This window comes from Melozone crissalis, unplaced genomic scaffold, assembly GCF_028551555.1.
Source record: "Melozone crissalis strain CALT ecotype California unplaced genomic scaffold, PUWL_Pcris_2 ptg000023l_1, whole genome shotgun sequence".
Taxonomy (NCBI): Eukaryota; Metazoa; Chordata; class Aves; order Passeriformes; family Passerellidae; genus Melozone; species Melozone crissalis.
In genome coordinates this window covers 21,188,668-21,201,691 of record NW_026535801.1, presented here as the reverse complement: position 1 = coordinate 21,201,691, position 13,024 = coordinate 21,188,668, and the positions used below count along the sequence as shown (strand labels likewise).

The 13,024-nt window shown below is 37.3% G+C and overlaps 1 protein-coding gene across 1 annotated transcript; it reads left to right on the top strand.

Moving 5' to 3' along the window:
• Nucleotides 1-12: 12 nt before the first annotated feature.
• Nucleotides 13-11,590, top strand: PDK1 (pyruvate dehydrogenase kinase 1). Its single transcript, XM_054278255.1, has 11 exons — nucleotides 13-215; nucleotides 3,340-3,481; nucleotides 4,939-5,010; nucleotides 5,521-5,705; nucleotides 5,991-6,080; nucleotides 6,364-6,441; nucleotides 7,049-7,125; nucleotides 7,801-7,899; nucleotides 8,839-8,949; nucleotides 10,122-10,235; nucleotides 10,357-11,590. The coding sequence occupies exons 1-11, from the start codon at nucleotides 98-100 to the stop codon at nucleotides 10,495-10,497; spliced, it is 1,227 nt and encodes a 408-aa protein (XP_054134230.1). The 5' UTR covers nucleotides 13-97; the 3' UTR covers nucleotides 10,498-11,590.
• The last annotated feature ends 1,434 nt before the right edge of the window (nucleotides 11,591-13,024 follow it).

Below are 13,024 nucleotides of genomic sequence, written 5' to 3'. Positions count from 1 at the left end.
GCGGCGGAGGCGGCCGCGGCCTGGGCTGGGGCCGGGGGAGCGGCGCGGCGGGAAATGGCGGCCGGGCCGGGCTGAGCTGAGGGGACAGAGCTGCACCATGAGGCTGCTGCGCGCCCTTCTGCGCGGCGCTGCCCCGGGCAACATCCCGCAGCAGGTGGACTTCTACTCACGCTTCTCCCCCTCGCCGCTCTCCATGAAGCAATTTCTGGACTTCGGTGAGTCCTCGGCGAGACGGCCTCGACCGCTGCCCCTCCTCCCACAGGTGCCTGTGAGGAGCGGGACGGCCACGACCCCTCACCCCGTCAGCGCTGCCCGGCTGTTGCTTATCTGTTAATGCTGCGTTTCTGGCAGAAAAGGGCTCTGCTTCCTTCTGGGGCAAGGGAGCCCAGTTGGCTCGTTCCCGAAGACCGCGACTGTGGCAATGTTGAAATGTAGCTGAAAACTCCAGTTTTTGGCACCAGCAGGCTAGTTGGGTGTTTTCCTGCAGAGCCCGCAGTGCTGGGGAGAGGATGGGAACAGCTGTGACAACTGGTAGCGTTAGAGCAGTGACTCAGACAGGTGAGACTGGTTAAGGCTTCTGCTGAGCAGCACGCAGCCTTTTAAAGGCATCTGCCAAACACGTGAAGCGTTCAGCCTCAGCTGGCACGAGGGGCTGGAACAGTCATCACTGCTCTGGCACTTGGCCTGTGCCCTACAGAAACAGCCTAGCCAAATGTTGCCATTTTAAAAGGTGTGTGAGAAAAGGAACAGGATGCAGATACTGGGAGCCATCCTGGAGGTTTGGAATCTAGTCTTGAAACTGAGTAAATCAGTAACAGGATACTCAATCTTACACTCAGTGCCAAAACCACTTCTAATGCTTCCAGGTTTGACTGTCAGCTTGGAAAGAAAAGGGATCACAGGAGTTGTTCTATTCTGCTTCAAAGCAAATAGAGAAAGGTTGTGTAAGTCACACTGAGACATTTTTCAAAGCCTGAGGTTGGGGCCATTCTATAATATGTTCCATTTCTGTACCCAAGGCACTTTGGTGTGCATACATGTTTACATGTTATATATTTAACTAGTCAATAGTTTTATGGCTTTTTATAGTTTTACAAATAAAACCTAAGTGACAACTAATCCTAGAATCCAAGACTTTGTATAAGCAGGAAGACTTACAAACAAGATTTTCTCACAATTATCTGCTATCAGTTCATCCATCTATTCAATGTTTCACTTGTGCAATGAAATGTATCTGACATTTAAAACTCCAGATTCCTACAGGAACTTCACCATATGTTCTGTTGCCACTGTACTTTTAAGCAAAGAACCTTGCAATTCAGAGTTTGCTTTGACCTGTTTTATTTTACCATTACTGATAAAATGCTTACCATAAAATCAATGTTTATTTTCAAGGCACACTATTTCCTTGTGTCAAAAGATAGGCTACTTTTTTGCTCTTCGTACCTGAACATAAAGTAAAAATAGTATTGAAAACTTCTACAATATTTTTTTCCTCTCTTTTGCTTAAGGATTTAATCCTTACAGATTTAATCTTTACAGATCCTTTACAGGAGTAAAAACTAATAACAGAAATAAAAAAGACTGCAACACAGAGACAATATTTCTCTGTAAGACATTCTGTAGCCATTATAATCTGATGGTGTTTACATTAAGGATTTTTTTTTTTGCTCCTTTTGCAGGAGAGAGAACAGTCAAAGAGGAAATAATAAAATCTGGTAAAGCTAACTTAGAAAAATGAAATATTCTGTAAGCAAATTCAGGTCTGGTCTTGGGTTATAAGACCACAGTATTTTCTGTAGGAGTTTTATCCATTCTTTGCCTAGATATAGACTGTAGCTGCACATGGGAAGAGAGTCATTTGCCTGCTCTATACTGCCTTCCATATTTGACCCAAAATTGCAAAGGTAAGGCCTTCAGATACAAAAACTATTTTGTGAAATGTAATTTTTTGAGAATGAGGCATTTAACAATTGTATTTACACTTTAATACCTCCAATCTGATTTGTTCTTGGAATTTTACCCAAGAAAAGGGAAAAGCCAGTAATAGTCATGCCTGTGCAATCTGAGTAGGGAGAAGAATGAAAGGTTTCTAGGCAGAGGTCTTGTGTAGACAGTGCCTAATGCTGGTAAGTGCCATTGTGGAGGAATTTCTTGTAAATTATTCACTTTTTTAATTAACTGACTTTCTTTCATCACTCTGTTTGAGTCTGCATGCTTTAAAGTAAACTGCTCTATATGGTGAAGATTTTTCATGTTTATGGCAGTCCTAGCTTCCTTTTTTCTTTCCTCATCCCTTCCTTTAATCTTCTTTCCCAACTTCCCCTTGCCAAATGGAAGGAGTGAACTGAGCAGTAACACAGGAGTTAATTTGTAGGAGATAGATGTTGTGAAACACCAGACCTGAAGTACACACTCCACTGCAGCAGATGGGCAGGTTAGAAGTTCAGAAGCTGTTTATGTGACAGCCTTTAAGTCTAGAAAGAAGTCTGGCTGAGAATGAAGTGCAGCATTTCTTAGTCTCTTCCCCATGCTGCACCCTCTTTTCTCACCTAGGAAAACAAGCTTTGTGGGAGTACAAGCAGGTCTTGATTTTAATAACCACATTTGATTGCCACCCCTGCAGATGACACTTGTTCTTACAAAAGGACAGGTCAGTTATCAAAAGAGGCAGTATTTTCACTTCCAGCTTTTAAAAGTGTAAAAATTAAATGTATTAGTATCCTAATGGCTAAGCAGAGTAGCTGTCCTACTTTAATTTCTTTCTCACTATTCATGTGAATTTGTTCACCTGACTTCTGTTCCTGTAAGACTGAATTTAAACTATAACAGATTTAGTTGAAAATGAGATCTCTATTACTGATTTTATGTTCTGAAAGTGTTTGAGGATGAGTTATGGTAATTCACTAAGATCAGCGATGAAAAGCAGGGTGTATGGGACTATGATACTTTTCAAGCATCCTTCTCATAAATAGTTGCCTGTGCTGGTTTCATTTGCTTCTCTGACATGCTCAGAATGACATGTTGGATGAGTGCTGGTTAGAATTTACTGCAAATAAAATGAACAATATACATGGATAGAAGCCATATTTAAAGTTGAACAGTATAGGTCTGTAACTGTTGCATTAGTTTCGTTCATATTTTGAAGATTCTCATTACTGCAACAGGAAGGTTTCAGTGTGCCATACATTTTGAAATACAAGTGGGCTGCTGCCATGAAAGAAACAGCCTGGTGGAGTCTGCTTTGAAATCAAGGTATAGGCCTCTTATGCAAGAAATTAATTTTGTGCAGTTCTCTGCCATATTATTGACTTCATTGTGATGTCATATTGGTCTTAGGGTCTGAAAATGCTTGTGAAAAGACTTCATTTATGTTTCTGCGACAAGAGCTGCCGGTGAGGTTGGCAAACATAATGAAGGAAATCAGCTTGCTTCCAGACAACCTCCTAAGAACACCTTCAGTTCAGCTGGTGCAGAGCTGGTAAGAACAGTGACATTCCATTCCTTGCAGGGTGACCTCCAACACAGGTGGGAGGAAGTCACTCTCTTCTATTGAAAGGACATTCATAGGCTTGGTGCATGAACATCATGTATTAATACTGAGATGCTAAATATACCAGTGTGATCAGAAACTAAATTTACAGATGTGGGAAAAAAGCATTAAGGAGCAATTAGAGAACCCCAAGGGAATGAAAAAAATCATTAAGTATTTCACACACTCATGTATGAGGAATCAATTTTTTTTTTTTATAAAAAAATCCACCAGAAGAGTGTTTAATAGGGCACTTACCTTATAGTGAAGAAGCTAGTTGAAGAAAACAACAGAAGCAAACAAAGGCACAAAATGTTTGCAAAACATACCAGAAACCATTTACAAGACAGGTTATTGCAGACTGACAGTAAAGGTATAGAAAATATGAAGAAAAAGCAATAGGAAATTCCCAAAGCCAAAACATAAAACAACAGAGAGAACATGGAAGTATTAAAGTAAAAAAGACATTATTTGAAAAGTAAAGTTTGCTTCCAGGTAAGGAACTTAGGCATAAAGTTTTTAAAGATGAAAGCAAAACAAAGAGATTTCTTGGCAACTGCTAAAGGCACAAGGATTTCTGTAAAGGTTTTTAAAGCTATCTGCCAAAATCTGCCAGTAAGTGGGATTGACTAGATGACTGAATATGAAAAGAGCTATCAATGAAGATAGCTTAATGAATTCTTACTGAAACACAAATGCTTACATTCTCATGATACTAGATGACACTGATCAAATGGGAAATTAATTCCATTTGGGCAAATGCAAAGTAGAACACAGGGAAGAACCTCCTCTCCTGTGTGCTTGCTTCCTTACAATGGAAAAAGAAATGTTGATGCTACTGGGAATATTTTTCTGCACATGTCAGTTGATGGCAAGAAGGAAAATAGTATTAGGAACTAAATAACCAATGGGTAGGAATATAATTGTACCACTGTGTTAGCCCATTATTCCCCTGAATTGCATGCAGCTCAATCCTGAACAGAAAAGACCAAGAGGGATAATCAAAGGGTTGGAACAATTTCTACGTGAGGAGAAACCAAATAGAATTCTTCAGCTTGGAAAATATGAATCTAAGGAGAGGGATGGCAGAAATACTTAAATCATGCACAAATGGAAAGATTTTTCTACTAACAGGAACACGCAGGGGCTGCAAATAAGTGATCACCTACTGGGTTTAAACCACAAAGATGATATTTTATGCATTCTAATTAAATTGTGGTATGCATTACTCTGAAAATTTTCGAAGAAAATATCATAAATGGATTCAAAGGAATCTAACAAAATTCACAGGGAGACAGGTAGAATGATTTGGAAAAATGCAACATTGGAAGTCCACAAACTGCTAACCAGAGAGATCTGGGGAGACATATTAGAATTGATCTTTATCCTCTTTGTTTCATTGAAAGGTACGTCCAAAGTCTTCAGGAGATTCTTGACTTTAAGGACAAAAGCTCAGAAGATTCAGGGACTGTTCAAAGGTAAAGCTTTGCTATCACATATATCTTGTTAATATTGTATTGGAGAATTGGCAGAAAAACAGTAGCTGAAATAAAATTTCCTATCTCAAATCTTTACAGAAGAATTGCAGCAATGTCATCCCCTGTCCCTAAAGGAGGGTACATTAAACCAGGAAATTAAGCACTTCAGCATAATGTCATTCTACAGAATGCTCTGGTCTGTCCTGGCTGACCAGAAGTGCCATTTGACAGGCATGGGTTGTTCTGCATGAAAACAGTTAGCACAGTTTTCTCTTTCTCTTGGTAGAATCAAGATAATAAATAAATAATAATTTTAGAAACATTCAAAATAGTGGATTACTGATTGTTTCAATGTTAGTCACCTGAAATGTGCTGTAAACACTGACCTCCCTTCTTACTGCAGCAGGCAGATGTGATATTTTTGTAAGTCTTCATTTTTGTAGACAGGCACTGTTTGCTGGAGGATTAATTTCCCTTGAAAGTGAAATAGTAACAACGAATTCATTTTAGTTTTACAGACACTGTGATAAAAATCCGGAATCGCCACAATGATGTCATTCCTACGATGGCTCAAGGAGTGATAGAGTACAAGGAGAGCTTTGGCATTGATCCAGTGACCTCCCAGAACGTGCAGTATTTCTTAGACCGCTTCTACATGAGTCGCATTTCAATCAGAATGCTCCTTAATCAACACTGTAAGTGTCGAAAGGAGGGCAAATGATGTCTGTACAATGTCAGATGTATTTTCCTTTAACTGCTTAATATGTACTAAGGTGCCACTTAGGAGTGCACTATTTGCCTTGCCATTTATAACTCATTCTTCATACAATTCCTAAAATATTTATTAATAGTAGGCTTTTCAGTATGGTGAGGACTGAAATTCTAGATTGTCTATAAATTTTTTATTTAGCAAAATGGAAGACACAAACTAAAATTATAAAGTTACACTGGATATTAAATTATGTTTTCTTTTTTGGCAGCTTTACTGTTTGGTGGGAAAATTAATCCAGCTCATCCAAAACATATTGGAAGCATTGATCCTAACTGCAATGTTGTTGAAGTTATTAAAGGTAAATTCAGATAATAAGAATCCTGAAAACTTACATGGGAGTCCACACTAAGAGTAAATACACATCCCAATATGCATATATTGTTTTGTTCTTGCCTACCAGGAGCAGAAGTTTTATTGGATGTGAAATACAATTTTCTTTTTCCTATAAATGCAGTTTTTCTGAAAAGTACAAATCTCCCTGACAGTGCACAGTACTGTCAAAAATTTTATTTTTGTAGATTCTAAAGGAGAAAAAAAAAGGTGGGAGGGGGAAATGTAACTTCCTGTGTTCTTTATTATAGATGGCTATGAAAATGCCAAGAGCCTTTGTGATTTATATTACATGAGCTCTCCAGAACTTATCCTTGAAGAGTTGAATTGTAAGTGAATGTGGACAAGGCATACTCTTGAACATCATGATGGCTTCTTCCAAAGGAGCTGGTGGTGAAATGTTCTGTTTTTCACATAGTTCATGTGTTCTCTGTATCTACTGTTTTTTTTTTTAAATCTGGCAGAATGCTTTCCCCATTCCTCCCTTTAATCAGAAAACTGACATGAGTAGAAGTTTTTGATTCTACAGCTGTTGATATAACAAATTTTAGCAGGCTCCTTCCCTTGCTAAGATTTCATGTTTCTTCACCTGACATTACTGCATCTCACCCTCTCTGCATTTCTTGTGACACATTAAAGATTTATACAAGACTTTCTGTTCCATCTTTGTGATACCTATGAGGAGGCTGTTTGAAAACATGATATGATATGCCCTAGTCAGTGATCCCATAGTGGGTTTTAAGATTAATTTCTAAAGCAGCAAGCAACATTTGAAAATCTTGATTATGACTTTTGATTAACATACAATTTTTCAAAATATTTGTTTAAATTTTCCTTCTTTAAATTTAACAATACAAATTCACATTCTGAATTACTGTGGGAATGAATAAAGACATCTCATTTGCCATTTAGTTATTTGCACTCTCTTCTCTCCAGCTAAATCACCAGGACAGCCTATGCAAGTGGTGTATGTGCCATCACATCTCTATCACATGGTTTTTGAACTTTTCAAGGTCTGTGCACTTACCATTAATTACACAATTCTTTATTACATCTTTGTTTACTGAGACTGTATTGCTTTGACTTTTCAAACTGATTCTAGATCACAGTGTGTTTTTGCAAGTGCAAACTTATTGCCATTTGACTGCAGCAACACAGCTGCCCTGTACTATTAGAGAAACAATAATTGCATAGAAAATGAACAGCTTTGGAAGAGGTATCTCTTTAACCCAGCCACTGAATACCTTCTGAATAGACAGCTTAAATCTTAAAATGTATGAAGACATTAGTTAATGAAGCAAGTTAGATATCCCATAAATTGTATATTTTCAAATCTGGTAGAATACGTAACATGTCCTACAGACCTTTTCTCCAGCAGTTTAGTCCTAGACTTTTCTTGGACTTTGTGCCGTATTGCATGTACTATGTGCATTATAAAGAATTCTAGAACACAAATGCTTTACATTAAACTATTCACGTTTCCTTTAAAAAATTAAATATCTGAAGTCTTAATATTATAATAAACTAAATATATCCTGATACTGAATAAACTAGGAATATAAAAAACCCATTCTAAACCAATATACATTTGTTCTGATTCTTAAATACATGATAAAAATAACTACTAAATGATATTTTAAGTTAATATACAAAGTGAATAGGATTTAAGTTGTACTTGGAAATTACAGAATGCAATGAGAGCCACCATGGAACATCATGCTGATCGAGGCATTTATCCTGCAATTCATGTACAAATCACGTTGGGAAATGAGGATTTAACTGTGAAGGTACTCTTTTTTTTTTTACTATTCTGAAAGTTACTTTGATTAGGATTTTCCTTTCCTGTCATGAGCAGCATATTAGTAACTTGAGCTGGTGATCTGGTTCCATCAATAGATTGTATGTGATGATGTATGTATGTGAAAAACCCTTATGGGATTTCACATACTGCCTCATGAAGAGGCTGCAGTCACACTGAGGGCTCTGCAATAGCATCCTGTACTTGCTTGTGTCTTGCCTAGCTTAGAAGCAATCATGACTAAAGTAGCATCTTTATACAATTGTAACATCAACATTTTCTGAGTGACAATGACAGAGCTATACAGGTTTGAAAGAACTGAAGAAAGGGAAATATATATTGTATATTCCACACAAAACAAACCTCCTGCAGTACAGTTTGCAGCTTCTTTTTTCTGTACAACACCCATCTTTGATTTCAAAGACCAGCTGCAAGCACTGTGTTTTTCATAGGTCTAACTAAGCTGTAGTAAACGAACTCCTTTGACTTACTCCTTCAAGTAATAGATTTTAGTAAATTATATTTAAATATGGCAGTATTCTTGAGGAATAAAGATAAAATACACAGAGAACCTAGCATTTGCCAAAAGGTATAGATAGTGACTTCAGACAAAAGTGTGTGATGAGCAAGATAAAAGTAATGCACAATTCAAGCAGAATTTCCTTTTCTCCAAGAGATTATGAATGCTTCTTATGGCAGTATTTTATTTAATGGTTTGAATAAAGGATGAAAGGGAAGGATTCATTTCTCTTTGGTCATTGTTGAAGATGAGAATTAAAAGAAAATCTGTAACTTAGTAGGAAAATCTGTAACTTACACCTTCAAATAACACTTTACTGTAATTTTTTCTGGCTTATTATTTGAGAGAAGCTATCTTTTATAAAAGTGTATTCAGAGATATAAAGCTAAATGCTCCTTCTTGTTGCAGATGAGTGACCGTGGTGGTGGTGTTCCTATGAGGAAAATTGACAGACTGTTCAACTATATGTATTCAACAGCACCACGTCCTCGTGTTGAGACATCGCGAGCTACACCTTTGGTATGCAAGATTTTATACCATGGCATCCTGGATAGGTCCAATTGTCACAAAAACCATTTAGCTAAGACTATGAAATGCTGATTTTATAGATATTACATTGAGTAATATTTGAATTTTACTTAATTTAAGCTTAATTAAAGTATTTTTCAAAAAATAACTGAAAAATGGCATAAAATGCCAAAACTTATTTAACTTTGTTCAAGATTCTCTTTTTCTCTACTAAATCTAAAAATCAGCCACCTCAAGCAGAATACTTAGCTATGCTGCACAAGCCAGTGAGAGCAGGATTCAGAATTCTATTTGTAGCCACTGAATGAAAGGAAGAATAATTGTAGCAGTGACTTTAGATCAAGGCCATAGTTCATTTGTATTGTGCAGTCCATTGTACCAACCCCTAGCAAGGATGAAGGTACAAAGATGTGAGAGGGCATATGAAGAATCCACTTTGGTCTCATGTGAGTGTAATAAATGCACAAGAAATGAAGCCTAAGCTCTCAGAAATTAGAATCTCTGAACAGCCTTCCTGTATTTATTCTCCCACCTTGCATCATTTAAAAATGTATGTAGTTCTGCATGTAGATGACTCTGCAACTTACTAAACATAAGATCTTTACAGAGGAGTGTCGTGTACACTCACTGAGATTGCCTCTAAAATGTAAACAAAAATTAGTATTTAAACAAAATATTTAGTGTTTAAACAAAAAAATCACACTTAACACTTCAGGGCTCTGTCCTGCTACTGCAGCCAGGGCTTGGCAGAATTTCAGTATAAGCTGCAAAGTCACAGATGTAGTGTTTTTATATATTCTGATGATGGTGTGTATTTGACTTAAGAACTCTGAGTACTTAAGAGCAGTAGCTCCATGAGCGTGGTGCAGACACACAGCAGAGTGTTCTCCAATGGCATCTCTTCAAAAAGCTGCCATAATGCAAGAAGTGTTACCTACCAGCCCTGCCTGACAAAGGAATCAAACAGTTTTCTCTTAATCACAATCATTCATGCATTCTTCTGGTTTTGGGGTATATAATAGCTTGGGGGAGGGCATAATAGTTAACACCTGAACTCCTGTTACTGTCAGACATCATGCTTAGTTTGTCTATTTTACCTATTAAGTTTAAACAGAAAATGCCGCTGATTAATGCAGTTAATGTGAGTGTTTTCTCCTGATCAGGCTGGATTTGGTTATGGCTTACCCATATCACGTCTGTATGCACAGTACTTCCAAGGAGACCTGAAACTCTATTCCTTAGAAGGCTATGGTACAGATGCAGTTATTTACATCAAGGTATGATGTAACACTCTACTCTTATCAGCAGCTCTAATCTGAACTGCTAATGGAACTCCTTGTTCTGTTATGGTAACTGCAATTAAAAAGAATCATCAGCTAGAGCCTTTTCTCCTTACAGGCCTTATCAACAGAATCAATTGAAAGACTCCCTGTATACAACAAAGCAGCCTGGAAACATTATAAAGCAAACCATGAAGCTGATGACTGGTGTGTGCCAAGCAGTGAGCCAAAGGACATGACCACTTTTCGGAGTATGTAGCTTTTTCCTCAGCAGCTCCTAAGTGGGTTTGTCTGTAAAGGGAATTTAGAAGACCTGATTTATGATTTTGAGCCACTTCTGATATGTGAAAGTAATTCTAAATTTGAGTGTAATGAGGCTTTTCTGAAATAAAAAAACAACAGCCACCAAAACCCCCAAACATGCACATATAAAAAAAGGTCATACTTCATTTGTTTCACTTTCTATTAATGACTGCTTTCAGAGCTAAGTCAAAGGAGCAATATATTGGTTTTTATAGGGATCAATGCCACAGCTTTCACATCTGGTATTAATTTGTATTATTTAAAAATAATTTTATTAGAAAAACTATTAAAAAAGCTCACTGGAACATTCTTCCATTATAAAATTCTACAGATTAATGAAAAATTTGTGTAAGAAATACTGAGCTCATTGCTATACCTTTGAAACTGTATGGCACTTTCTTTTATCTTAAGCATGCTGAAGCTTAATTTTGCAAATTTAGATATGTTGCTTACATACACTGCCTACATCAAGGTGGTGTTTTCAGCTGTAGAAATCACACCTCTGTAGGAATAAAAGTTTTTTAAAAGCGTTTTTAACTTCTACTACTGGTATAATGTATCTCAGGTATGTGGTGGCATCAGTTCTATTTCTTTGGTTGTAATGTGAATATATAATAGATGTGAAAAACTTACCTTGCCCTGATCATTGTGAATTAAAAAATAGCATTGGCTTGTGTACAGTAGAGAAATGTTAGTCTTGCATTTGCTGTATTTCTATAGGTCATACCAAAATGCAGTATCAACATTCTAGCCTCTGTAAGATCTCAGAGTTGGGTATGTCAGGTACAGCTGTAAATGAAACTATTTTAATAAACAGATTCTTAAAATTTGTCTGTAATAGGGCATCTCTATTACTTTGACAGTATAAACTGCCTTCTCAGGAGTAAGTAAAGTAAGTAAATTAACAGTTTTTGAAAATACCTTTGCATTTGTGATATGCTTCTGGCCTCGTTTTTGTAGTAACTGGAATTCACATTATAACATAAACATGATAACCAGAATATGTTAATCAAAGACAAATCAGAACATACAGGGGAAGTGAGAGAGGGGAATGATACAGAGTCCTTCCAATTAAGAATTCAACTTAACACCTACTATATGAGCTTTGTTCAAATCATACACATCTGTGTTGCACCTCAATCCCTGTCATTCCTGAGCATTTTTGGAGGGATGCAGTTAAAGCCATTGGGAACCAATGCTTTTCTCAGTTAATTAAACTGCATGTAATTCTGTGGGTTTTGTTCTGCAGCAGACATGCATACTCCATCTCAGAAACAACAGGCCTAGCTTTTGCTAGTTTACTATCTCTGTGCAGAGCAGAAGGTGAGATACCACAAGTGAAGGAGATAGGTAGGATGTTGGAAATTGAAGTCATGCTACTCTAGTTGCAGCCGAGCGAGATTCAAGATTTATCACCTGCTATTTCCCTAGCCAAGTTCTGCAAAACAACAAAATGGTTTATACCCTGGTTAAGCTACTGTAGGTAACTTTAATAGAAGTGCATTACAGACTGGGCTGTGTACAGTTAAACTGACAGTCTGAGGGAGTATTATTGTGTCTTAATTGCCACCAGATCAGTAGGGTTACCTATTCCACTCAAGCTTGTGGGCACCTTGAGGCCCCTATTCTTCCTTGCAAGGATGCGAGTTGATAACTGGCACACCTTTCAGTCTGTAGGGCTACAAGTGAGGAGAACCAAGAGCTGTTCTCTTCTCTGGCCCTGCAACAGGATGTGAGAAATGCCACACAGTGTAAAATGGGGCCTGTACGAATGCTGGCAGGGACACTTGCAGCTATTGCTTTTGCTAAACTAAAGCTGAAAGTTACAGCAAGGGCTTTTAAAAAATCAGGTCTGAAGCTGAGCATTCTAGCCTTAAAACCTTTTAACTAACTAAACTGATTTTAGTAACATCGGACAACTACAGTGTTTCTGAAGAAAAGCTAACAGTTTGTTTTCTGCAAAGTCTATGAAGTATTTTAGATATTACTGTAATAAAGTCTCTCTCATGTTCTCAGCTAACTACCAATTGAATTCTGATTACCAGAGCAACTTGCTGTATAATTATATTTGTAGTTATCTCTTTGCCTGCAACCCCAAACGATTGTGGTGAAAACACAAATGCACTGTGGTTTGATTTACAATATTTAATCATAGTTAAAAGTTTTGAACTTTGGTAACTTTTGCTTTAAATAGAAGTGCAGAAGACAGCTTTTGTGTTTAGTGTTTTCATTACTTTACCGAAGTCATTGTGAGCACACTGGTTAAGTTGAAGTGAATCACTACAGAAAAGTAGTATACTATCAAAATGCTGAGATTAATAGTTTTGTATGCAAATTAGCTCAGTCTTGCACTGTAAAGTTAATCTTGGTCTGTGTTAATTTTTTGAAAGAATTGCTGCATCTATTCATTAAAACTATTGTGAAAATGAAACTCTGTTGGGTGATTGTGTAGCTTGGTAATGAGCTTGTTCAGTGCATCCAGC